The sequence below is a fragment of the Lissotriton vulgaris genome, chromosome 8 (genome assembly GCF_964263255.1).
Source record: "Lissotriton vulgaris chromosome 8, aLisVul1.2, whole genome shotgun sequence".
Taxonomy (NCBI): domain Eukaryota; kingdom Metazoa; phylum Chordata; class Amphibia; order Caudata; family Salamandridae; genus Lissotriton; species Lissotriton vulgaris.
Genome location: NC_141696.1, coordinates 613,417,081 through 613,443,845, shown reverse-complemented (window position 1 = coordinate 613,443,845; position 26,765 = coordinate 613,417,081). Strand labels below are relative to the sequence as shown.

The 26,765-nt window shown below is 48.8% G+C and overlaps 1 protein-coding gene across 4 annotated transcripts in view; it reads right to left on the bottom strand.

Moving 5' to 3' along the window:
• The window catches only part of SENP7 (SUMO specific peptidase 7), a 1,147,554-nt gene that overhangs the window by 132,571 nt on the left and 988,218 nt on the right, over window positions 1-26,765 (bottom strand). For all 4 annotated transcript variants that reach the window (XM_086934477.1, XM_086934475.1, XM_086934476.1 and 1 more), the window contains one exon: window positions 23,981-24,024. In XM_086934477.1, coding sequence (XP_086790603.1) covers window positions 23,981-24,024 — 44 coding nt within the window. The remainder of the gene's footprint in view (window positions 1-23,980; window positions 24,025-26,765) is intronic.

Genomic DNA, 26,765 nt, shown 5'->3' with positions numbered 1-26,765 from the left:
GGAGTTGGAACACTGAGGACTCTCCTGCTTCTCACGTTGACTGCCAGACTAACAAACAGGTTCTTAAAACGACTGGGATACCTGGTGTGTAGATTGGTAAGGCTGTCTCTGTCTATGTGCTAGCCCTCTGGAATAGCCTTGAATCTTATGGAATTAAACTGGAAAAGGTTTGGTAGGGGTCAAAGCTCTGCAATCCTAAAAGCACTTAAACGCAGAATCTAACTTCTCACCAAAAAGGCAACACCTATCAAAAGGCATATCAATAAGGGAGGTCTGCACATCAACGGAGAATCCACACATGTCAACGAAGTAAACCACTGGTGCCTTAGGCAATATGTAGTATCCAGACCTGAGAGGATAACATATTTTGCGGCATCCTGGCCATCATGAATCGTCTGAGATAAACAGGACCTTAGGGGTTATGGTACTGTTGGCAACATCTTGCGGACCATATCCCACAGGGCATGTGTGTATCAGCCCAGTAAACAACCAGCATTTACAGACAGCAATGCCAGACTGGATGAAGAAAATACGTGCTTGCCAAAAGCTTCAATCCTCTTGGATTCTCTATCCGGAGGAGTGGTTGCAAATGAGGTAGTTGTCACCTTACTCAGTGAGGCCTGTACAATACGCGTGGTGACAAAACCTGGGTCACCAGGTGCCAGTCTGCAGCATCTGGCCACCTGTCTATTCACAGAAAAACAAGAACAGGGTTTTGACCAGGGAGCCATTAACGTATTAGTGAGAGCATTGTTAAAAGAGAGTAAGAGTTCAAAAGCAGCTGGTCCAGGCTGAAACATCTCTGTAACAGAATTTCGTATGGTCTTAACCGGGGTAGCTGCAATTATGGTGCCTCAACTGCCCTCGAACCAGTACAGCAAATGAGGCACTTTCCTTGGCTGGTGGCCCAAGCGGTGAGTCAAGATCTAAGGTGAAGTAGCAAGACCACTTGAATTCTGTATATCCATGTATAAGGCATCATCAGAGTAGTGGGGGAGGGGGAGTAGGACATCTCTATTATCATCATCAATATCCTGTGATACCCTCCACAGGCCCACCCTAACCTGAGGACGTGAAAGTTAAAAAGCCGTGAAAAAATGTGTAAACAAACCAACAGGTTTGTGGGGTTGCCTCTAAATTGGAGGTGCCCGTTGGATTTGTTATGTGAACGATCCACGCCCCATGGGTCTCGGGAGGGGGGTGGAGGCGAAAGTGGCACACCGCCCGCAACGCCAGGCACCCGTTCGGAACCTGTCTTCTCCCTCTGACCGGACCCCGTGGACACATTTTTTCACGGCTTTTTAACTTTCACGTCCTCAGGTTAGGGTGGGCCTTAGCGTGCCCATACCGCCGAGGTACACTTACCCATGGTCCTGACGAATGCCCAGTAAACTAAACAACAAAGGCAGAAACATGTTGACCCCACTTTAAGTGGAAATAGCCAAACAATTTATTTGGTAAACTTTCCCTACACATGATTTTTAATGTGTCAGATTGGCTACCTAATAAAAAAATGTTGTGAGACACAATCTGGTCATTTTTAATACTCACCACACTCACCACAACCTTCACAAAAATACCAGCTCCGCAGTAAAATCTGGCATCGTAGCACACCGGGGAGGCATTCGGCTTCAACAGGTGGGGCCTAATGATGAAGCATGTCACCAACATGCTTCATCATTAGAGGGCCCTCTACACAAATCCAATTTATTTGCACACTCTGTTCCATGCTCTTTTGCTTTTTTACGGATATACACTCTTCCGTTGTTTATACTAGTCTAACAGGGGGACCGAGAGTGCGTTTTTTCCCTCTCTCTCTCTCTCATTGATTTATAATATTAAGCATTTGACATTGTGACACCTTGGCGCATTCTCTTCAGAATCAGTGGCGGATGGGGTCAAGCTTATTTTGGCCTAATCTTGGACTTTGACCTACCGCAGGATTTCAAGATCAAAGGTAAATGTTTGTGGGAATGGACCCGATGATGCGACTTCTGATTTTTTCATCCGGGGCCCAAATGGCCTTTGGGTGCATGAGGGCGCACTTATCCAGCCGCGTAGCTAGGGGGGGCGGGGGGGGGGGGGGGGGGTCCGCACCAGGCGGCACCATTTTGAGCGCGGCCGGGCGGCACTGGCCCGTTGCGGTGGCCTTTATAATTTATTTGGGGACACTCACTGACAATACTGTGAGTCAGTGTACCCAAATAAATTATAAAGGCCACCGCAAGGGGCTTGTGCCGCCCGGCCGCCATTTGAAGAAACAAGCGCTGCGCACGCAGCAGCACCGCACGTGACTTCCGAGTTACTGCAGTGTCAGTGGGTGTCTGCAGTGCCGCGCTCTCTCTGTGCCTGAAATTAGTTGTGTGAGGCGCAATAAGCGCGCCTCGGCTCACACAGGAAGTATTTTCAAAAATGTGTCCCAGTGGCTGCTACCGGAGTAACCGGACTCATGACGACCCAACGAGCGCCAGTTATCAGTTTCTTAAGTTAAATGTTGGAGTGGAGCGCGGCGCTGAGTGTTCGCACTGCCGGCTTGTATGGTGCTGGTGCGTGCTGCAGCCTCTCTTCAAGGTGCTGCGGAGTCTGGACCGGGGTTGGACCTGCTGGCGTCCTGGACCTGTTGCCTCTCAGTCCTGGAGAGAAATCAACAGGTGTTTGCAGCCGTGCTTGATGAGTCCGGATCGTAACTGCCGGAGTCGAGTTTGGGGCCTGCCGCCTCTTAAATCTTGTCTGCAGTACCGTGGCGCTCACTCCTGAGGCCCGAGTCTACACAGAGGTAACGTAAATCCTAATTATATTTAATTTTAAAGCATGAGCAAAGGAGCAATATGTGCTGAGATCCTGTTAACTCTGCTCACGCCCTGTCTCACAGTGTAAAAAAGTGCCCCCTGAGCCACAAGTTCAATACCGGCAAAGACTCCGAGGAAGAAGTGTGAACATCTTGACATCAGCCCGCGTTCACAAGGCCTCGGGCTCTACACAACCTATCTGAGTAGGGCTAGCAACTTGGTACGTCCACAGGGCGTGTGCCAAACCTCACTGGTAGTGCACTGTGTGCAAACTGGCATAGACAGGGTCAGCGTCATTTTAGCAACCAGGGTGTTTCATGCAGGCCCGACCCCCAGAAAGTAATGTCTGTCTCCTGGGCGAGCCTTCCGTAATGAGTCTTAAGAAAACAGCTGCTCAACTCTTGTCGACTCGTGCTGCCATTAAGATTTTACTAAAATCCTGCCAACTCGGGCCCCCTGTGTGGTGCCAGGGAAGTGTGCAGCAACCAGGCAAGTGCAGCCTATGAATCAGTGTGAGACGTCATGGACACCCAGCAGAAGCGCTATAACACTTGAGCATTTGTGCCAGCATTTCATACAAAAAATGTAAAGACCAGCATAATGCAATAATACTATTTGACCCTCTAAATGCCAAATAAGCTGTAAGCCTCGTCAGTATACAAAAGACAGGGATAAATGAACCGTGATGGACTTATATCATTAATGCTGATAGGGACAACAAAGTCCATGTTGAGGCTCTACTTCCACTTGCTGGAATAACACATGGGCAAGTTGTTTGGTTTTGAAAGTAAACGCAAAGTACCAAACCAGAGACTGCGAGCTGCAGCCACTTACACACGATAGGAGCACTGCCAGCAAGCACTCTTGCTCTCCTGTCCAAATTCACGGACCAAAGAAGCTCTCTGCCTCAGTCTTGCACTGCAGGGAAGACTTCTCGTAGGACAGGTGAGTCCAGCGAGAGAGCATTTACTAATCTGTGCAATGGGGACATTGTCTGTGAGAGTGTGGGAGCGGGGTTAAGCTACTGTTAGAACTTCTCATTTTTCAAAAGTCTAATTTCTGATCTTTATGTCTCTCCATGCACTTCAGTGCTTGATTTTATTCATGCAAAAGTGTCACTTAAGTATCGCACATTTGGCAGTTGAATCTCATAGGTACACTGGAACCACTGAAATGTCACACATAAGCAATCTGAAAACTACGCAGTTGTGGGCGTTATGAACATGAGGCTCGTTTGCAGGCAGTCTGGCCTCACTGTCCTGTTTGAGACAGTTGGTTCTCAGAGTGTCCTTCCATTCCTGGTGCATTGTAGCAGTTATAAGATTTTCTTAGAGTTTCTCGTTGCTCAAATGGGTGTAATTTCTGATATTTATGCATTTCCCTCGTCTTCATTGCTTGACTTTGTTCGCGAGAAAGTGTCACTCATAGTCGTTGAATGTCACTCATAATTACATTACAAATAAGAAAATGTCCCACATAGGCAATCTGAAACCTTGGCAGCTATGCCAACCTAAGGATCTTAGCGGCCTCCGCAGCCCAGGACACATTTTTGCTACTGAACCTGACCTGTGATTAATTTACCTGCTGGAGAGAGATGTGAGTTTCATCTAGTGGTAGGTTTCATTTGTGTGAGGTAGCGCAGGTGGTTAATATCATAGCTGCCAAGTATTTGCATTGCTAATGTGACATTTCCATTGATGCAGTGACTTATGAAAGACATTCCACAGCGAAATGTGACACTTCAAAAACATTTTATACTGTGTTAAAATAATGAGTTGCATATTCATTGTGCTTTAAGTCATAGGCTCGGACATCGTAGCACTTTAAATACAGAAGTCGTTAACCACTACTCCTTATCCACCACCACCAGGAATCTATTCCTTTACTGTCTGGTTACACTCATCTGTAGTGACTGAATTAATCAATAAAATATCATAATGCAAACAAATGCATTTCCTACCGATTACTTTAACTTGGATTTATCTTTAAACATACAGTGTGCCTTTATTTTATATGCTGTTACCTGAAGGTGAAGACAGTCGAAACTAGGGACAGAATAAACATATTTTTTCCTTCCAGCTTTGTTTTTAACTTACTGCCCCTCTCAACCCTCTTTCCCCCTCATCCGGCCTGGTACTGCCCCAACTGCAGAACTCATGTTAGTCTAGTGATCAGGTGCATTGGACTCACCTGTAGTATCCTGAAGGTGATGCCAGAGGAATCGTGGTCAAACCCAGTGTGGTGGACTGGTCTGCAGACATTGCTGAGATCATGGGCGGGGCAGACAGGGGACAAGGGTCCTGCACAAGCTGTGATGTTATGCGTGAGATGTCACAAACAGGGTAGGTAGAACCGATGTATGTTTTGGGTTTTCTTCTGCTTTTCCTTCAGCGGCGTAGCTAAGCGGGGGCGGTCCACCCCAGGCGGCACTATTTTGGGGACGGGGGCTGTCTAGACCTGGACCGTGTCATGTATGTGCATGTAACTTGCATGATCAAGGTAACTTTAGCGGCGATACTACCTGTTTCTCAGACCTCTTTCATGTGCTCGCCGTCCCTTTTCCCCAACACCTCCCGGGGGGGGGGGGGGGGCAATCTGAAGGATAGCCCCGGGCGCCACAAGCTCTAGCTACGTCCCTGCACTTGTCACATGACTTGGAGCTGTCACCCGAGCCCTGGCACACACCTCATGCAGGCCTGTGGCTGGTATTTGTTACCTACATTCGTGGCATGGCTGGAAACCAGTTGTGTTGGATGAGAATATCATTTCAAGCACACTGGTTGAAATAATTTTAGGAGTCATGGGAAAACGGACAAAGTTGGCAGCGTAGCTGAGGACCTGTATTGCAAGGCATGAAAAGAAATGAATTTATGTCACAGTGCAGAGGTGGCATGTACAGCGCAGGCTGTGCGGCGCCACCTAGCAGAGTGCAGGAGCACTGCTGTGTAATAAGTTTCTGGCGCCTGGGAAGCATTATAAGGTGATGACATCAGTGGTCAGAAGTATCCGTCAGAAAGGATATTTTTCAGATCTATCACCATTGCCCCATGTTGTAACATGAGACTCTAAACTAGTCCCTGCACTATTTGAAGTAAATGTTAAATGACTCAAAGAAAAAATATATAATCAAAGAAGTTGACCGTAACACTTAACATACATCAGTAGGCTGATAGTACTCATGTCTACCTCAAACAAGAAAAACATGAAATAACTCAGACTGGGCTATTTAAACACCTCCTAAAGTTCAGTTATGAAAACAAAAGCGAATTCCTTCTCATATTAGTGAATATCAAAATGAGCATGCCCAGGACTCGAACCCTTCAGGACCAGACTAATGACAACAAATAAAGGCAGGTTCTTGGGTGTTATTTTCGACAACCCACTATCTCCAACATGTTAACAAAATCGCTCAGTGGCAATTAAATACAAGTAAAAATCTTAAATATGTGATCCCAGAACAGGGTCATCTAGAAACGATAATCCAATCTTTAATTACATCTAGAGAGGACCACAATTCCGGAGATCACTGTCACAAAAAATGTCACTGAATTCTGCAAAGCAGTAAATCACAAACACAAAGCAAACAGAGTACATTTTGCCAGTCGTGAAATCTCTGAACTAGCGCCCTGTCGTGAAACGCTTTATACTTGTTACGGAGTACATAACATATAATGATGTACATCACAACCCTCAAGCTACTTTGAATGAAAACTACATATACTAGCAGAAAACAGAAAACGCTCCAAACAAAAGAACTAGCAATTGAAATCCCCAATTTCAGGAAATAAAAGTTTGAATCATTCATTTTCTTTCGCAAACCCCAAGATCATGGATTAGCACTCCTCAAGACCTGCAGAAGGCCCATTCATTCAAGAGAGGTATGAAAGAATTCCTAAAGAAAACGTTAACCGATTTGGCTTCTGCAATCACGCCATGAAGATACCTGCCTGCCAAATAGTCTTTATAATGCAACACTTAAATAAATTTGTGGCTGTGCTACGATTTAGCCAGTTTTAGTAAACTAGTAGTAGCTGATCGATAGGCAAAATAAATTAACAATACAATTTGCCTCTATTTCTCAAGAAGAATAATGCAACATTGCCTTTATTCCATTAACTCATCCACAAAAATATGCTCTGATGTCAACACAATGTAGCTCGTGCTTTAGAAAAAACTGATGTAATTAAACAATAAAACAGTGGGGATTCGAGATCGGGGCATCAAATATATGATGTTTTTTCCAGCGCGTCTCAAGCTGTTAGCAGATGGGAAATCTTTCTTCTTTACTTCCCCGGAGGATGTGCATTCTTGGCTGGAGCAACAGCAGGTGCATCGGGGGGGGGTCCTGAAAAGGGGGAGGTTGGAGGGACACAGCGCCTCAATCTCCGACGTTTTCGGCTGGCTCAACGGGGAAAGGTCGTCGACAGCGTGGTGATAATGTAGTGTAGTTCCTAAATTCCCAATAGGCTCTGCGCATTGGAATAATATATTCAGCAGTGTAGACGTAGGACTGAGGTCGACTAGGTCTCTACTGACTATATTAGACTTAAGGTTTGCCAGCTAGCTCAGTGGTCACTAGAAACTTTCTCGAATAAACGAGGAGGAGTTTAACCTCCCTGGATAGACAAGAAGGGATTAGCTTCCGACAACCATGACAACTTTGCTCCCTCAGAATAAGAGTATATCTCTCGAGTTGTGTGAAAACAATAGACAGCTATTTCACTCAGTCAATTGTGCGTTCTTAGTTTCATCAGAGTGCAGAGAAGAGAGAGACGGGCGTTTTCAATAAAAGATATAATTTATTGAGCAGTCTTCCTTCTCATGCAAGAGAAATGAATTGCCACAATTGCAATACTTAATATAAAGTAAAGTGCGTACAGTAAAATGAGTATTATGAAATAATACTGTAAAAGCATTGATATGGTTTCTTAGCCATAAGATACTTTAAAATGGATAAAATATATACATACATATATACATTGACTAACGTACTCAACTGGCGCTTCTAAAATACGCCTACCCCGGTGTACCTAACCTAAGCCAATAGTTGGTTTTGCCAAGAATCTGATTCAAGAATTCTCTTTAAGGGTTTAGTCAGCACCGTACCTTGGGAATAGAATGTAGGAGGTCTGGTATCTCTCTTTCAGGGCTCGATATCCCAGCAACCCGCAAGGGTAGGCTGGAAACGCTGGAGCTGGATTTTCTCGGCTGGAGAAAAAGACAGCGTCTTTCTCAGTGCGTCAAAGAAGAGGGGCAGCGTCGTGGCCTGTCGCATCAGCTGGGCTCTCGGCAAGTAGATAGCTGCTCTGCTCCAAAACCACCACCGTGTGTTTGCTTAAGGCAACGTTGGTATATTTATACCTGAAAGGTGCCGGGTTTGACGTAAGGTTGGACATAAGACATCAATAAAGATGTCACTAAGAACTGGCCATTCTTACAGTGCTCGCAGGAGTTCTATTACAAATCAAAACAAAGCAAACGGGGATTTCCCAGGTTGCTGGAGGTTTGGTATGTCGAAAGAACTCGTTGTGCTTTCTAGGAAACCAAGGAAGTAGCTTCTGTCGTGCCTTGGACTGCAAGGGCTATTTACTTAAATATGGATCTGATTCTTATGCCATTATAGGGATATTATTGATTATAGCCGTACAAGGGCATAAAATAGCAATATTGATTCAGGTTCCTAGATAAAAACACAATAATGATTTGCCCTCCAGTAGGAATCGGCCTCTGAGCCTTTCGGCCTCGTCGGACATGGGGTGAGGCGGCCAGGACGGACTTGGAGCGCAGGAAACGACTGGACTGCACGTGATGTATTTTGACTCTTGTAGGTAGACATTGACTGTGCGCCAGGAGTGGCGAGGGATATTGTCGAGGAGGTTGGCCCATAGGAGGGGGGATCATTATGATGCGGGAATTGCACGAGGGGCCAGCTGACACTGTTTGGGGAGAGGAGGGAAGGATGTTTAAAATATGTGGGTTAAGAGGCCTGGAGTGTTTTAGTGATTGCATTATTCCGGGGTATTAGGACAGGATGTGGCTGCTAATATGTAGCAATGGGGGGTTGACGGGAGCCCTCGGGTTGCGGGATTGGGTGGCAGTACTCACCCCCTAGGTTTTTGTTTGAAGGGCTACAGGCTTGTTGGGGAATGTCTTGTCACTTTGGCCGGCGTAGCAGGGTAGCAGGGAGGGGGGTTAGTTCTCAGGGTTGGGGGGAGAAGGTTGTACTTGTGTATTCTTTCCTTTTTTCTTCTTTTGTGTTGGCTCCAAAGGCACTATTGGTAGGCAAGGGGACAGTGGAGGAAGCGGGACGGAGGCACTCGTCTCCTCGGAGGTTAGTGTTAAGTATTTACAATGCATACACCACACGTACGACAAATCAGTGTTTTGTCATGGAACGTTAACGGCCTGCAGAACAAGATAAAGCGCACCATGGTGCTCCAATACCTACACAGACACGCACCAGACATTGTCCTACTCCAGGAGACACACCTACTTGGGAACCATTGTAAGGCCCTCAATAGATTTGGCTATACGCTGCGGGTACATGCCGGTTTTACCACAGGCTCAAGGGGGGAGGGGATACTCATTAAAAACTCCTTACCGCTGATAATTGGGAGGCAATGGGTGGACCCCTTAGGGGGCTACACGGCGCTGACGGCTCAGTGGGCAAGACTATTAATCTATGTTCGCTGTACATCCCTCCTAAGCTACACCGCACCACTCTCCCCGACATAGGGAAATTGCTGCTGGCGATGGCATCAGGGTTCCTGATCCTAGGGGGCGACATGAATGAAGTGATGGACCAGGGCTTAGATAGGTCACAGAAGCAGCCTGCCAGGGGAGGGATTTGTCACTTTCGGGACTTTATACACGATATGGGCCCGGTGGATCTATGGAGGGCACACAATTGCATGGTTCGGCAATACACACACATTTCGGTGGCTCACGGCTCAGGGTCCAGGATTGGTTACTTATTCACACAGGTGGGGAGCATGGGTCTTTTCCAGGGTGGGTGTATTAGGCCAGGGGGATTTCTGAACATTCCCCGGTCGGAGTACAGTTGCGAGGTCCGGAGCGAGAATGGACTAACCCCCCCCACCCCCCGACTTGACACGTTCTTATTTTAGGATCAGGAGTTCCAAGAGGTGTTCAGGGAGCGGGTTGACCAATATTTTGCTGATAACGTAAGCTCTGACAGCTCGCACAGGATAGTGTGGGAGGCGTACACAACTGTGGCTAGAGATTTTGTGCAGGCGGAGGTGGGAAAACGTCGCAAGGACAAAGTTGCGCACATTGACACACTAGAACGGGAGTTGTGGGCCCTAGAGGAAGTGGGTGAAGGGTCTCCTGACCAGGAGCAGGATAGAAGGCATTGGAGGCAGCTCTTGGAAAAAGAGATATGAGACTTGCTTACGGACCAGGCCCGCTCTCGCGCCCTGGCAGTCCAGAGACGAGTGTACGACTTAGGGGATAAGGCCAATAAAATGATAGCCTGGCTGGAGAGACTGGATCGGGAACAAAACTGGGTACCGGGGATTGTGCGGTCGGACGGGTCGGTGCAGGCCACGGGCAGATGAATTCGCACAGTACTATGAGACAGTTTCACATACTGCCCGGCGAGAACAGGAGTGTTGGGACTTTCTGGCCCCCTTGCAGCTGCCGGCTTTGAAACAGGCAGACAGATATCCTGGAGTCCGCGATCATGATGCAGGAAGACGCCATGGGAGACATGCAAGCGGGGAAGGCGCCGGGGCCCAACGGGTTTCCGGCCGAAGCATTCGGTTGCGTCTCGGGACGTCTCGCGTCACATATTCTGAACATGCAAGGAAACTCCCCAAGGATCTGAGGTCGGCAACGATCGTAGTAATCCATAAAGCCGGCAAACCGCAGGATCTGTGTAGTTCCTACAGACCCATATCCCTACTTAATTTTGAGACGAAGTTGCTTGGTAAGGTCCTAGCCACGAGATTAGGGGCAGTTATCCAGTCATTGATCCACCCGGACCAATCGGGCATATGCCCCACAAATGCACGCGCTTAAATCTAAGGCGCCTGTTCGGGGTCTTACAGGAGGTATCCGTGAGACCAGAGGTGCCGGCAGCCCTATTATCCCTCGATGCCCATATGGCATTTGACAGTATGGAGTGGCAGTACATATATGCAGTTCTGGAGAAAATGGGCTTCGGAGACCAATTTAGAGCATGGGTAGGACTGCTATACACTGAGCCGCTCACACGAGTCCGGGTCAATGGAGTAACGTCAAGGGAGTTCCGCCTGAGTCGGGGCACGTGTCAGGACTGCCCCCGTTCTCCCACTCTGTTTGCATTAGCGCTAGAGCTGTTGGCGCACTGGGTTCGGACAGACCCCATGGTATGGGGCATAGACCTGGTAGGGGGTTGGGAGGAGCGAATCTCGTTGTACGCCGACAACATCCTCCTATATGTTCAGAGGCCGGCCGCCTTCATTCAGAGACTGATGGAAATTATGTGCGAGTTCGGTACCTACTCCGGATACCGTATAAATTGGGACAAGTCCCTGGGACATGTCCTAGTGGGGCCGCAGCTTTCGGCATACTGTTGTGGCCTGGCCTGGAAGGAAGTATTCAAATACTTGGGTATCTGGATTACACAGTCTGACTCTGAGTTCCTGCGCCTGAATGTATCGGTGCAACTGGATCGACTCCGCAGGGACCTGGAGCACTGGTGGTCCCTCCCGCTCTGTTTGATGGGGCGTGCCGTTTTATTTAAAATGATGGCACTCCCACGCCTACTTTATGCCCTACAGAATACACCCTTCCCGATGCCAGACCAAATTTTCAGGACTATTGAATCAGAGCAACATTCCCTGCTTTGGAGTGGGGGGTGTCCAAGAATTGCTCTTAAGAAACTGCAGAGGGGACCCTATGAGGGAGGATTAGCTGTGCCGGATGTCCGCCTATATTATTGGGTGACGCAGGTGATTAATGTCAATGGATGGGTGTTTGCCCCGATGGACGAACCAGCCTACAGGGTAGATAGGTTAGCCTTTGGCATCGGTACCTATTTAGCGGCCCTTTATACTAAGGCAGGCGCGGTCGTCCTCTACCTCCCCAGACGGCAGCGGTGGTTGAAGTGTGGAAACGGGCAACCAAATTGCTAGGATGGGAGGCAAACCTCACGGAGCAGACTCCTCTGTAGGCCGGGACATTCCTGTCGGCAGTGGCGAAACTGCAGGGTCTGCGTCAGTGGGGCTTGATTGGTATTGATGCGCTGGGTGATGTTTGGAAAAGGGGAGAGATGGTGAGTTTTGCAGACTTACAGGCTGAGTTCCAGATGGGGAATGGGGAGTTCCTACACTACCAACAGCTCAAACATGCCCCTGCACCGACACCTGACTCAAGGGGTGGAACTACCTGAATATGCTCCATTGGAGGATAGACTACTACTAGACCTTATGATTGATAAAGCTATCTCTCCCTCACGTACAAGAAGCTTATTAATAACATCGCGGACACATTGGGCCCCCTGCGGGAAAAGTGGGAGTCAGATCTGGGGATGCTGGAGGATGATGATTGGGGGGAGGCCCTACAGTGTCGCAGAGAAGTGGCGATACATGCTAGGTTCCGACTCGTCCAACTGCGCATTCTGCATAAGTCATACACCCCACGAACGACGCAATACATAATAGGCTATGTGGACTCATGCTTTTGCTTGCGGGGGTGTGGTGAAGAAGGAACCTTCTTCCACATATTGTGGGATTGCGCCAGAATCAGGAAGTACTGGTCCAGACTAGCAGGCATTATGGAGGTGGGGGGAGCGGGCGTGCCGCTGGAGGCCAGATGGCATGTGTAGGAGAGTAGGGTCTGCAATCCTATGATCACCCGGACTTTTTGCTTTTGTTTCACTGGTTTACGACTTTCTCGGGCTGTGGGCCTGCCAATCAGACCCACAGCCTAGCTGTTCTCTCGCTAAATTGATATGTGTACCTTAGGTGCATTACCCAATTGGAACTGGGCCACCCTGTCAGACCCTGTAACTCAGGGCATCGGTGTACCCAGGGCCTACCAGGGGCTGAAGCATGTATTATGCCACCCCTGGATGGCCATCTAAATCTGACACAACTGGCTGCACAACAGCTGGGGCCACGTGGCGTACTCGCCCGTTGCTGTAGGTGTAGTATCCCTATACCTAACCTTAAAATGGACACCCGAGTTCCTCTCAGTCACTCCTATGGCAGGCCTTGACAACCCTGAAGGCAGAGTGCATGGAACCGTGTGAATTGGGCTCTGGCACGAGCCGAGCCCGGTTGCAGCTTGCGGAACCAAGACCCAATGGCTGTTCCATGATAACGCGTATCATATCGGTAACTTCGGTATCGCGTTATCAAGACATGTCGAGTAAGGTGTCATACGAATCGGGCTGCTGCCCCCTCACCAATTCTGGCGACGAGGTTAGCATTCCGCCCTTCTAGAGGGACACGACATGTACGTAACTGTGAACCCCGGTTAAAGTTAACTGAAGCCTCAGCTCCACAAAATGGACGCTGCCACCACAGACACAAGTCTGACCTCCTGCTGCTGGGAGTCCTTCCAGCGAGGAGAGCTTGGACAAAGGGTTTCCTGTCAAGGGTGGTGTTCGCACCGTCCCAGACAGGGTTTGTGTATTCTGGGTAGGTAGGGCTTTGCAAGAAGGTGACTGCGGAGTGGCACCCCGGTGCTCACTACGCATCTGCCGGCTAGAACCAGTTCCAGGGGCGCGCAGCCCCTGACCTGGGGAAAGTCCAGCAGGGGGAGAGGGGTGTAACTACCCCCCTTCCCGGTCCCACCCTTAGGGCAGGACCTAGTCATGTACCCGCCCCTTTCTTTAGGATAAAGGCCGGAGCGGGGACCCTTCCAAATTAGATCATCTTTGAATCAAGAATACTTTCTACGAAAGGACTTCGAGACTCTTCTCAAGATTTCTCCCTTGTGGCTAAGGAGTAGTCACCCTGCATCCGCAGGCACCATCTAAGAACTCTGCGGTTTGCTGCAAGTCCTTCCTCAAGGATCCGACGGCCCAGCTCGACGAGAACCGGCTTCCCTGGCCCCTCTGACCTCTACCCACGTCGTCAGCTCAGCTGAGATCTGTGGGTGCGACGAGACCTCGAGGGACCGGCCATCATCAAAACCTGCACGCTTTCTTAATCAGCACGACCATCGAAGCAATTCTCTGGTGAGTGCAATGGGGTCCGAGAAGCCCCGACCCTGAGTAGCTCCAGCACCGAAGTGCAGTCTCCCAGCATCTCCACGATCTGCGTGGGGCCCTTCTGCTCGCTGCTCAGCACGTTGTCTGGTCACTAGCCGCTGGCTTGTGCCCTTCTTTGACGACACCCGACAACCAACGCTGCTGGTCTGGTTGCTCCAGACCGGCCCTTGCTCCCTTTTTCGAGAGGAGCACCCCGTACCCTCCTGGTCCACTCAAGATGCCATTTTAGGCCCACCACGTGGCCCTGAAATCTGCCAAGGCTTGTTGCCCCAATCCTGGGCCCAGCGACGCCGACAGCATCAATCTTCGTGGGACAGCTCGCACCTCCATCCTGGTCGCCGACAACGCCTCCTGGTCCGTGAGACTGCAGAGCCTAGCGTCGCCCACTCACCTAGTCGAGGTGACGGCCATCCGGTGCCTTCCTGGTACCCTCTGACTACTGGCTAGTAGTACGAACTTGGTCCCCTCTGCTTTCAGGTATCAACAATCACTGATCCAGGCTTGGATCTCTACGAACTATTCATCACTGGTCGCCGGCCAGCAACTCCTTTTCTTCCGGCTCCTGGCTCGTCAGCGAAGACCCCCGACGCCTGTAAGACTTGTGCAGCCGCAGCCCTCGTGGCTAGGTAACTTCGGCATTTCGGTGCCTGCATAGCCTCCTTACTCTAGGGTCCCGAGTCCCTCGCTTCTGACTTGCCTTATCGGGTCCGCCCGAGACCACTAAACTTCCCGTGCCCTAGGGAACTTGTTTTTAATTGTGCACTTGAAGTATTTTCTAAGAGCTTTGGTTCTGTGCTTAGTACCCTGTCCTCATAAAGAGTACAGGGCTGTTGTGATTCTAATAAATATACTGTTTATTTTCATAACACTTGTGTGGGGTCCTTTCACTTGGTGTTCAAGGGGTATGTGATGGTATTACAGCTGGCTTAACACGCCATCTAGAGTTTAGCCCGAAGACTGCTCGTATCCACGCTACTAGGATAGCTGGTCTAAGGTTGACTTACAACCAATCACCATAAGGGTCGTTGGAACGATACATAGTGGTCGCTAGAATAGCGAACGCTGCATATCGGGCCACCTTCTCACATTGGTGAGCAGCGGTTGGGATTTGAGCTTGCTGTTGTTTTACCACGCGTATCCTAAGAATATCTTGTGAAAGATCACATAAGTACTCCAGGTACATATAACTTAGCTTAGAATACTCTGAGTTCTACTGAACCAGCTGTTGTAGCTCCTCAAGGCTTAGCACACCTTGGCTACAACTCTTAGCAAGGGATCAGTAGGTATACCCATAGTGTAGGTAGGTGCATCACTTACACCACACTAGAAGCAGCATGTCGGACAAAGGAGGAAACTCTGAGTCTCCCCTTGTGTCAGTCGACCCTCCACAGGTCACCTCCAGATATGCTGCACTTAGCTTCCACGAGATGCGACAGATCTGTACATCTCGGAAGTTAAAACAGGGTGCAAACCCTACCATTCTGTTTCTGATTGGTCTCTTGGAGACTTATGATGCTAGGAGGGCGGGTAACACCGATCCTTCTCATCCAGAGATGGAGATGCCTCACCTCGAGGGAACCCGAGGTGACCCTGACCTTATCCATCTCTCCGCCGAGGGCAAAGAGGAGGACGAGGAACCAGAGACATCTGGGGACGAGGCAGACAACGGTCCAGTCATAGTTAGTCAGCTAACTCAGGACAACTTAAGCCGGCACGAGATTGGTACTAGGGGACCCCTGGGCCCTCTCTCGGGCCAGATTAACATTGGGAACGGACGAGTTAGGTCTCTGTCGAGAGGCTCTAACAGATCCGCTCGAACCAATGGCTCTCGAGGTTCTGCTCGAAGAGGGATGACATCACCTCAGAGGAGAATGTACGAAGCAAAGGAGAGGGAAGTCAATCTGCGGATCGAGAGGGAAGAAATTGCCCTAGCCAAAGAGAGACTCGCCTTTGCTCGAGAGCAAGAGTTGAGTGGGACAATTCCCACTGGTGGCAGCATTCCCCCACGGGAACCCAGGAGTTTAGACACTAAGCACCTGAATAAGATAGTGCCCCCCTTTAAGCAAGGGGACGACATCCACAAATGGATTACTGCTTTGGAGCGGGCCTGCACTGTACAGTGCATCCCCCAGAGTCAGTGGGCAGCTATCTTGTGGCTCTCCTTTGACGGTAAAGGTAGAGATAAGCTCCTCACTACTAGAGTCGAGGACGCTAACAATTACCAGATCCTGAAGAACACACTGATTGATGGGTTCGGCCTAACCACTGAGCAGTACAGGTTGCTGTTCAGGGATACCCAGAAAACTCAGTCTCAGGACTGGTCTGATTTCGTTGATTGTGCCACTAAGGCTTTGGAGGGCTGGTTGCTGGGCAGTAAGGTTACTGATTACACAGGATTGTATAATTTGATCATGCGAGAACAGATTTTAAACAATTGTCAGAACCAGTTGTTGCATCAGCACCTTGTCGACTCGGATCTGACCTCTCCCCAAGAATTGGGAAAGAAGGCAGACAGATGGGTCAGAACAAGGGTTAAGCAAAACCAGGGCCAGAACCAGGGTGGTCAGAAGAAAGCAGACCAGAAGGGTAAAGATTCGAAAGGGGAACAAACTGACCAGAAGTCTTCGACAGGTCCCCAACAACCCAAAGAGGGGGGGGGGGTCAGGCTTCCCAGAAAAAGAAGAATCAAGAAGGCCAATCGAAAAGGTGGTGCAAATACTGTAAAAGTAAAACTCACTGGTTTAGTGAGTGCACCAAGAAAGGAGGGCAGACTCCTGCTACTGCAGCCCCTAAGGCACCTGTGCCCCCTAGTACAGCCAGCAGTAGTAGTGCGCCTCCCAAGGGACTAGTTGGGTTAACCTTGGGTTCTGAGGGGTGTGACAGCTTAGCTGGTACGCTCACTCAGGCTGTCCTTGTCTGTACAGGGGATGTGGATATATCCCCTGATGTCAGTCCCAATACTTTGGGCAAGTACGGACAGACGCCTTTAATAAATGGAAGAATGGCTCAGGCCTATAGGGACACTTGCGCCAGCGTCACCATGGTGACGCCTAACTTTGTGGACCCTGGACAGATCATGCCAGGTACAGATTTCCTGGTGACCAATGCCAGCAACGTCACTACCAGTCATAGTATGGCGATTGTTGCTTTCTCCTGGGGAGGGGTAAATGGCCAGAAAAAGGTTGTTGTTAGTTCAGACCTCCCAGTGGATTGTTTTTTGGGCAATGATTTGGAGTCATCACAATGGTCAGAAGTGGAGCAACGGACTCACATGGAGATGTTAGGCTTGCCAGCACACGTGTTTGCTGTGACCAGGTCACAGGTCAGACGATGCCCCACCGAACCGGTGCTGGATCCTGGAACAACGGACCAGACACCACCCAAGAAGAAGAGCAGTCGGGTTAAGGCTTCGCCTTCCCCCTTGCCCCAGGTCGAGGATCAGGTCTCAGAGGAGGCTGACCTCCAGGAATTGCGGGAAACTGAACCTAAAGAACTCGAACTTGATCAAGTTGGGTTTCTGGGCTCAGGGGGACCCACACGAGATGACCTGGGGAAGGACCAGTTAGACTGCCCTTCTCTTGAACCCCTCAGACAGCAGGCTGCTGCTGAGGCTGCTGGGAACGCCACAGGTACCCACAAGGTATACTGGGAAGATGGACTCCTGTACACTGAGGCAAGAGACCCCAAGCCTGGCATGACCAGGAGGCTGGTCGTCCCCTTGTCTCAGCGTGGTTTCCTCCTTACCTTGGCCCACGAGATTCCCTTAGCAGGACACTTAGGCCAGACGAAGACGTGGGACAGGCTTGTCTCGCACTTTCACTGGCCTCACATGAACGAAGATACCAAGGAGTTTTGCCGCTCCTGTGTCACTTGCCAAGCCAGTGATAAGTCAGGTGGCACGACAAAGGCCCCCCTTATACCAATGCCTGTGGTGGGGGTGCCCTTTGAACGGGTGGGGATTGACATCGTCGGTCCCATGGAACCACCAACAGCATCAGGGCACAAGTTTATACTGGTGGTAGTGGATCATGCCACCAGGTATCCTGAAGCTATTCCCCTTAGGACCACTACAGCGCCTGTTGTGGCAAGAGCCCTAGTTGGAGTATTCTCCAGAGTGGGCTTCCCTAAGGAGGTCGTCTCCGACAGAGGTGCAAACTTTATGTCGAGCTACTTAACTGCTATGTGGAAGGAATGTGGTGTCAACTACAAGTTCACTACGCCCTATCATCCACAATGCAATGGGCTTGTTGAGAGATTCAACAGGACCCTGAAAGGGATGATTCATGGACTACCTGAAGAGCTTCAGCGTAGATGGGACGTCCTGATCCCCTGCCTTTTATTCGCTTACAGAGAAGTCCCACAGAAGGGGGTTGGCTACAGCCCTTTTGAACTTTTGTACGGGCATCCTGTAAGAGGACCCCTGTGTTTGGTGAAGGAAGGATGGGAGAGACCTCTCAAAAAGCCTGCAACCAACATAGTGGACTATGTGCTTGGTCTCCGCTCGCGGATGGCTGAATACATGGAGAAGGCATCCGAAAACCTTAAGGCCAGCCAAGAACTCCAAAAAGCTTGGCATGACCAAAAGGCTGTCTTGACTGTTTACCAGCCCGGACAGAAGGTGTGGGTGTTGGAGCCAGTGGCCCCAGCAGCACTCAAGGACAAGTGGTCCGGGCCCTACACCATCCTGGAAAAAAAGGGAGAGGTCACCTACCTGGTAGACCTGGGAACTCCCCGGAGCCCCCACAGGGTGCTCCATGTCAACAGGCTCAAGGCATATGTCGACAGGAAGGACATGAGTTTGCTCATGGCCATAGATGAGGGACAGGAGGAGAGTGACCCTCTCCCCGACCTGCTCACTCAGAATCCTGACGATGGATCGGTAGATGGTGTTGTCTTTTGTGGCAGCCTCTCCGAACATCAACAGGAGGATTGTAAACAGGTTCTTCAATCCTTCCGGCATATGTTCTCTCTAACACCCAGTCAGACCAATTGGTGCACCCATGAGGTTGACACTGGTGACAGCTTGCCCGTCAAGAGTAAAATCTACCGGCAGCCTGATCACGTTAGAGACTGCATCAAGAGTGAAGTGCAAAAAATGTTGGAGCTGGGAGTCATTGAACCCTCGGATAGCCCTTGGGCTAGTCCCGTAGTTCTAGTGCCAAAACCTCACACCCCGGGCGGTAAGAAAGAGATGAGGTTCTGCGTAGACTACAGGGGTCTCAATGCAGTCACTAAGACTGACGCCCACCCAATACCAAGGGCAGACGAGCTTATCGATAGATTGGCTTCGGCCAACTACTTAAGTACGTTTGACCTGACAGCTGGGTATTGGCAAATCATGTTAGCTGAGGACGCCAAGCCTAAGACCGCATTTTCTACCCCTGGTGGGCATTATCAGTTCGTGGTGATGCCCTTTGGTTTGAAAAATGCACCTGCCACCTTCCAACGGTTGGTGAATCACGTTCTCACCGGGCTGGATGACTTCTGTGCGGCGTATTTTGACGATATTGCTGTCTTTAGCTCCACCTGGGAGGATCACCTGGTCCACCTGCGGGAAGTGTTAGAGGCTCTGCAAGCAGCAGGTCTCACTATCAAGGCTACTAAGTGCCAGATAGGGCAGACACAGGTTGTATACCTGGGCCACCTCGTCGGTGGAGGCCAAGTTCAACCACTGGAGAGCAAGATACAGTCAATCAGGGACGGGGCTCCTCCAACCACCCAGACTCAGGTTCGAGCTTTCTTGGGCCTGACTGGTTACTACCGGAAGTTCGTCAGGAATTACGGATCGATTGTGACTCCGCTCAATGAACTGACGAGTAAGAAAATGCCAAAAAAGGTTCAGTGGACAGCGAGCTGTCAAAAAGCATTCGATGACCTAAAACAGGCCATGTGCACGGCACCTATCCTCAAGAGTCCAGACTACTCCAAACCATTCATTGTCCAAACAGATGCTTCTGAGTTGGGTGTGGGAGCTGTTCTATCTCAACTGAATTTTGATGGTAATGACCAGCCCATTGCTTTTATAAGCAGACGGCTGACCCCCAGAGAGAAAAATTGGTCAGCTATAGAGAGGGAGGCCTTCGCTGTGGTGTGGGCCCTGAAGAAAGTGAGGCCATACTTGTTCGGCACTCATTTCAAGATTCAGACCGACCATAAGCCCCTCCTATGGCTAAATCAGATGAAGGGTGAAAACCCCAAACTGCTTAGGTGGTCCATTTCCCTACAGGGGATGGGCTTCACAGTGGAGCATAGACCTGGCACTGATCATGGCAATGCAGATGGGCTCTCCAGGTATTTCCACTTAGAACAAGAAGACTCACCTGGTCAAGGTTAGCTTATTGTCCCAACGTTTGGGGGGGGGATCATGTAGGAGAGTAGGGTCTGCAATCCTATGATCACCCGGACTTTTTGCTTTTGTTTCACTGGTTTACGACTTTCTCGGGCTGTGGGCCTGCCAATCAGACCCACAGCCTAGCTGTTCTCTCGCTAAATTGATATGTGTACCTTAGGTGCATTACCCAATTGGAACAGGGCCACCCTGTCAGACCCTGTAACTCAGGGCATCGGTGTACCCAGGGCCTACCAGGGGCTGAAGCATGTATTATGCCACCCCTGGATGGCCATCTAAATCTGACACAACTGGCTGCACGACAGCTGGGGCCACGTGGCGTACTCGCCCGTTGCTGTAGGTGTAGTATCCCTATACCTAACCTTAAAATGGACACTGGAGTTCCTCTCAGTCACTCCTATGGCAGGCCTTGACAATCCTGAAGGCAGAGTGCATGGAACCGTGTGAATTGGGCTCTGGCACGAGCCGAGCCCGGTTGCAGCTTGCGGAACCAAGACCCAATGGCTGTTCCATGATAACGCGTATCATATCGGTAACTTCGGTATCGCGTTATCAAGACATGTCGAGTAAGGTGTCATACGAATCGGGCTGCTGCCCCCTCACCAATTCTGGCGACGAGGTTAGCATTCCGCCCTTCTAGAGGGACACGACATGTACGTAACTGTGAACCCCGGTTAAAGTTAACTGAAGCCTCAGCTCCACAAAATGGACGCTGCCACCACAGACACAAGTCTGACCTCCTGCTGCTGGGAGTCCTTCCAGCGAGGAGAGCTTGGACAAAGGGTTTCCTGTCAAGGGCGGTGTTCGCACCGTCCCAGACAGGGTTTGTGTATTCTGGGTAAGTAGGGCTTTGCAAGAAGGTGACTGCGGAGTGGCACCCCGGTGCTCACTACGCATCTGCCGGCTAGAACCAGTTCCAGGGGCGCGCAGCCCCGACCTGGGGAAAGTCCAGCAGGGGGAGAGGGGTGTAACTACCCCCCTTCCTGGTCCCACCCTTAGGGCAGGACCTAGTCATGTACCCGCCCCTTTCTTTAGGATAAAGGCCGGAGCGGGGACCCTTCCAAATTAGATCATCTTTGAATCAAGAATACTTTCTACGAAAGGACTTCGAGACTCTTCTCAAGATTTCTCCCTTGTGGCTAAGGAGTAGTCACCCTGCATCCGCAGGCACCATCTAAGAACTCTGTGGTTTGCTGCAAGTCCTTCCGCAAGGATCCGACGGCCCAGCTAGACGAGAACCGGCTTCCCTGGCCCCTCTGACCTCTACCCACATCGTCAGCTCAGCTGAGATCTGTGGGTGCGACGAGACCTCGAGGGACCGGCCATCATCAAAACCTGCACGCTTTCTTAATCAGCACGACCATCGAAGCAATTCTCTGGTGAGTGCTCTGGGGTACGAGAAGCCCCGACCCTGAGTAGCTCCAGCACCAAAGTGCAGTCTCCCAGCATCTCCACGATCTGCGTGGGGCCCTTCTGCTCGCTGCTCAGCACGTTGTCTGGTCACTAGCCGCTGGCTTGTGTCCTTCTTTGACGACACCCGACAACCAACGCTGCTGGTCTGGTTGCTCCAGACCGGCCCTTGCTCCATTTTTCGAGAGGAGCACCCCGGACCCTCCTGGTCCACTCAAGACGCCATTTTAGGCCCACCACGTGGCCCTGAAATCTGCCAAGGCTTGTTGCCCCAATCCTGGGCCCAGCGACGCCGACAGCATCAACCTTCGTGGGACAGCTCGCACCTCCATCCTGGTCGCCGACAACGCCTCCTGGTCCGTGAGACTGCAAAGCCTAGCGTCGCCCACTCACCTAGTCGAGGTGACGGCCATCCGGGGCCTTCCTGGTACCTTCTGACTACTGGCTAGTAGTACGAACTTGGTCCCCTCTGCTTTCAGGTATCAACAATCACTGATCCAGGCTTGGATCTCTACGAACTATTCATCACTGGTCGCCGGCCAGCAACCCCTTTTCTTCCGGCTCCTGGCTCGTCAGCGAAGACCCCCGACGCCTGTAAGACTTGTGCAGCCGCAGCCCTCGTGACTAGGTAACTTCGGCATTTCGGTGCCTGCATAGCCTCCTTACTCTAGGGTCCCGAGTCCCTCGCTTCTGACTTGCCTTATCGGGTCCGCCCGAGACCACTAAACTTCCCGTGCCCTAGGGCACTTGTTTTTAATTGTGCACTTGAAGTATTTTCTAAGAGCTTTGGTTCTGTGCTTAGTACCCTGTCCTCATAAATAGTACAGGGCTGTTGTGATTCTAATAAATATACTATTTATTTTCATAACACTTGTGTGGGGTCCTTTCACTTGGTGTTCAAGGGGTATGTGATGGTATTACAGCTGGCTTAACACGCCCTCTAGAGTTTAGCCCGAAGACTGCTCGTATCCATGCTACTAGGATAGCTGGTCTAAGGTTGACTTACAACCAATCACCATAAGGGTCGTTGGAACGATACATAGTGGTCGCTAGAATAGCGAACGCTGCATATCGGGCCACCTTCTCACAGCATGTCTTAGGGGTCACTAGTGACATCACCTGGCCGAAAAGGGACAAAGTGTGGCTGGCTCTGGCGAGTATGGTAGCCAAGAGAAATATCGCGAGGTTATGGGGAAGTGATCTTGCGCCTACGGTGGAGGAATGGGAGCGAGATTTGGACTGGTGCCAACGGGCTGAAAAGGTTATCTATAAGAGTCGAGGCTGTCCTAAGAAATGGGAGAAAATATGGGCGGCTTGGAGAAGGTACCGAGGAGAGTGGATGGACTCACAAATGGGTGGGGAGTCGACCTGAGAGAGGGTCGGTGTGGAACTTTGTACTTCATAGTTGTGCACTTACTGCTGACATCTTGTGGCACTCGTTCTGCATTGGATTCCTTAGGATGCGGCTGCACTAGGGAAGGCCACGCCACGGACCTAGCGGGGAGGGAGGGGGAGCGGGGTGGGGGTGGTGAATACAATATGTCGGCCTTGATGGGTACAGAGTTGGGGGTTTACTGGGGATGTGTCGGTGTTTATGGGGGGGGGTCTGTGGTGGTGGGTGGGTCTAAAGGCTTTATTTCTGAATCTGCAGCTGATCTTATTTGTAATTGTCAATGAACTTCCGTTGCTAACTGATGTGCACTGTCATGGAGCTGGTTATTTAAATAAAAAGATTTTTTTTTAAATTTAAATTAAAAAAAAAAACAGTGGGGATGTTGACACATGGGCCCACAAGACCGCAGAATCACATTCCACTTCTACAGATCAGCAGGATCACACAAAGTGAGGAACAGTGGACCTAGAACAAGATTCCACGTCTGAATCCCAGTGTTTGGGATACCGAATCCAATTCCATGGGAATCACATCCCACAAATAGAAGTAGTCATATGGACTTGGCCCGTTTTCCTACTGCATTACTATTTATTACTAAAAAGAATACTTTAAAGGAAAGGGAAGAAAAAATAACTTAGAAAATCCCAGTGGGTCTCTTGATTCACGTTTGCTAGGCAGACCTCATTTTCAACGGTATCATAACTTATTATCGAAATAAAATAATTCCAGAATGTTATTTAAACATTAATGCATTTCAACACACTGATATAAAATGTTTTAAACAAAAATATGAAAAAAATATAAAAAAAATTACACACCTTTTACAGGTTTTTGCTTTTCCAGACGGTTTCTCCGATGGACCCTACAAAACAAAGGGATTCAGTATGTAAGCACACAAGTCATCTGTGATACTATTATAACACAGCATAAAGTTATGAACAGTGCAAGCAATGTGGTTAATGTGGGGGGCATGCATCCTCTGATGCAGTTAGCAACTCATCACATGGCAAAATCAAATGTGTTTGTCTTGTGACTAGAGGTCAGTCAATTTGAAAGTGCTTAAGTGTTCACAGCAAGATGCACTGCACGAACAGCAGCGTTACAAGCAGCAAAGTTTGTGAAAAAATAAATGCCAACATTTGACAAAAAGTCACTTACCTTTGTTTTTGTTTTTTATGTTTCATTGACTACAGCAGAAGGATCTTTGCATCCACGACCACAGCATGTCTTAACGAACAAAGATGGCCACACAGAATTTGTATGGTCTAACTTGACAGTGCAGCTGTCTCCACACAATTATGTGAGCATCACCAGGTGAAGGGCTTTGGCTCCGTTCACATGGTGGGAGCCAGGAGTACCTGTTTTAATTGGGCAGACGTTGTGTGCTTGCACAGAAAAACTGCATGCCCTCCACACAGCTGGAATTATTTTGTGTATTTATCCAGCTGCCTGAGCATCAACTTTCAGCAGCACATACAACATTGCTATACTATTAGCGTATTAAATAAGGTATGGTGTGTTTTTTCTCTGGCAGCAGCATAAAAGAAAGGAAGGCAGTCGATAACTTACATTGAATTTTAGGTCTGGTTTGACAGTGCAACTATCACTTGACCTTTTAGCCCATGGCAATATTATTCTACAGCTATCTGCCTAATACATACCCATTTTCATGCTAACTTCTTGTAAAGCTTCACATTACCACACAACATTTCTTTATGGCAAGACCTATCCTTGCTTAAAGTGTCAGAGAGTGCTGCATTACTGAAAGAAAAAGGGTGGTGGAACAAAAGCGTTCTTATTTTACTTAAATCGGGTAAGAAATGTGATTTAATACAGGTCACAGATAAAAACGAGAATACGTGTCATGATTTTAAACTCAGTTTTGAAGTGCAAGTAAACCGCATATAGGAGAAAGAACTTGCTAGGAATGTTTCAGATATAATTGAAAGCAATAGTAATCATGATTCCTTTCAGTCTGAAATGAACACACACACAGATGAACAACCACAAAGGGTGGTGGACAATTCGCAAAAGGAAAATGTTAAAGGGGATGGTCGATCTAAAAGGAAAATGGTGGTTCCTGCCAGATTTGACAATTATAATTTGTATTTTTGTATTAAATTGTTGTGATCCATTCATGTTTTTATGACATTTTTGTTTAAGAGTTTAATTATGACCCAGATTCAAGCACCTGTTGTGGTCCTTAGGTCTTAGTGGCCAAAAGAGAAATAGCTAGACACTGGGGCGCACCAGAGACCCACTCTCTTGCAGAATGAAATGGAATGGCGACTGAAAACGTCACATACCGGAGTAAGGGTTGTCCCTGTAAATTTTATAAGATCTGGGGCTGGCGGAGGGCCTTCTATTGGCTGGACCTGATGGGAGCCAGTTCCAGTATGACGGGTGTCGATGAGACACCATTCATTGTTTACTTTATTCGGTTTCATTTAGAAAAAGATAACCATAAAAGTATAAACATCTTAAAAATACATTTTCCAAAGAGCTACATGGATTATCAGTTAAAATTATCGCAGTAATAAAATTAACATTCAAGGTTTTCCAATTAAAAACGTACGACAGAGATTTAAAGTGCATCAGATCTTAATTTACAAATTAGCTCTGTGTCGAATACAACATTTTAAGAACCTGGCTATGTTTACAGCTAAAAGATCAAATTCCAAAAATTGTAGGACCATAAAAGCGGGTCGACATTGGCATAGGCCCTGACTTTTTAGAATTGTTACGAGTCATTGCTTTCTGGGTTCAATGTAAAATGTACAAAAAAGGGTTAAGTGTAAAAGCGATTGAGGAGATATTCCATCACAAGGACAAGGACACAACAGCTTAGACCAGTCATTAACCGCTGGAAAGGTAACAAGTCGATGGAAGATGTTAAGTCTGAACCGAGTCAATAAAAATCTATCATAACTGGACAATTTCCAAGTTAAGTATGGCTGAATCGTCAAGGATGTTTGGATTAACAGGGAGTGCTGGACAGAAGTTTTATTTACTTCATCCTGCAGACGAAGGCCTGCTAGGTGCATTAAACATTGATTTTTTATTAACTTCCTTGGAATCTGTGCCATTTCAAGGGGGTGATGGTAATATTTCCCCAGGCCAAGATCGTATAAAAACTTCCTAACATATTGCAGCCACTGAATCTTTTTGGTGTTTTCAAGTCTAAGACAGTCTGTTACAACCGATTGAGTGAGCGCTAAGTTATTTGACGTCCAAAGACGGTGCCATAAAAGAATTGGCTGGGTCTTTATGATATCGGAAATATAAAACACTCCTAATTCCAAATGACAACAGAATGTGGACGTACTTTGTGTGACTACAAGTAAAAATCTTGAGAAGCTATTTTCCACTTTTTGTATGGATTCTGCCTGTACGTAACCCCACACCCCGCCCCGTAAATGGCTGTACTGACACATTTAGACTGGTAAATACGTAACATCTCTTTCGGGGGTCGTTTTCCTAATCGCTGGGAAGAAGCAACTAGGGCCATTGTGGTTTTTAAAAACAACAATTTTCTAGTCTCTATAGCTCTTCTCCAGGTTTCCTTTTCATCTATTACAACTCCTAAGTAGGGATAAGTGGGAG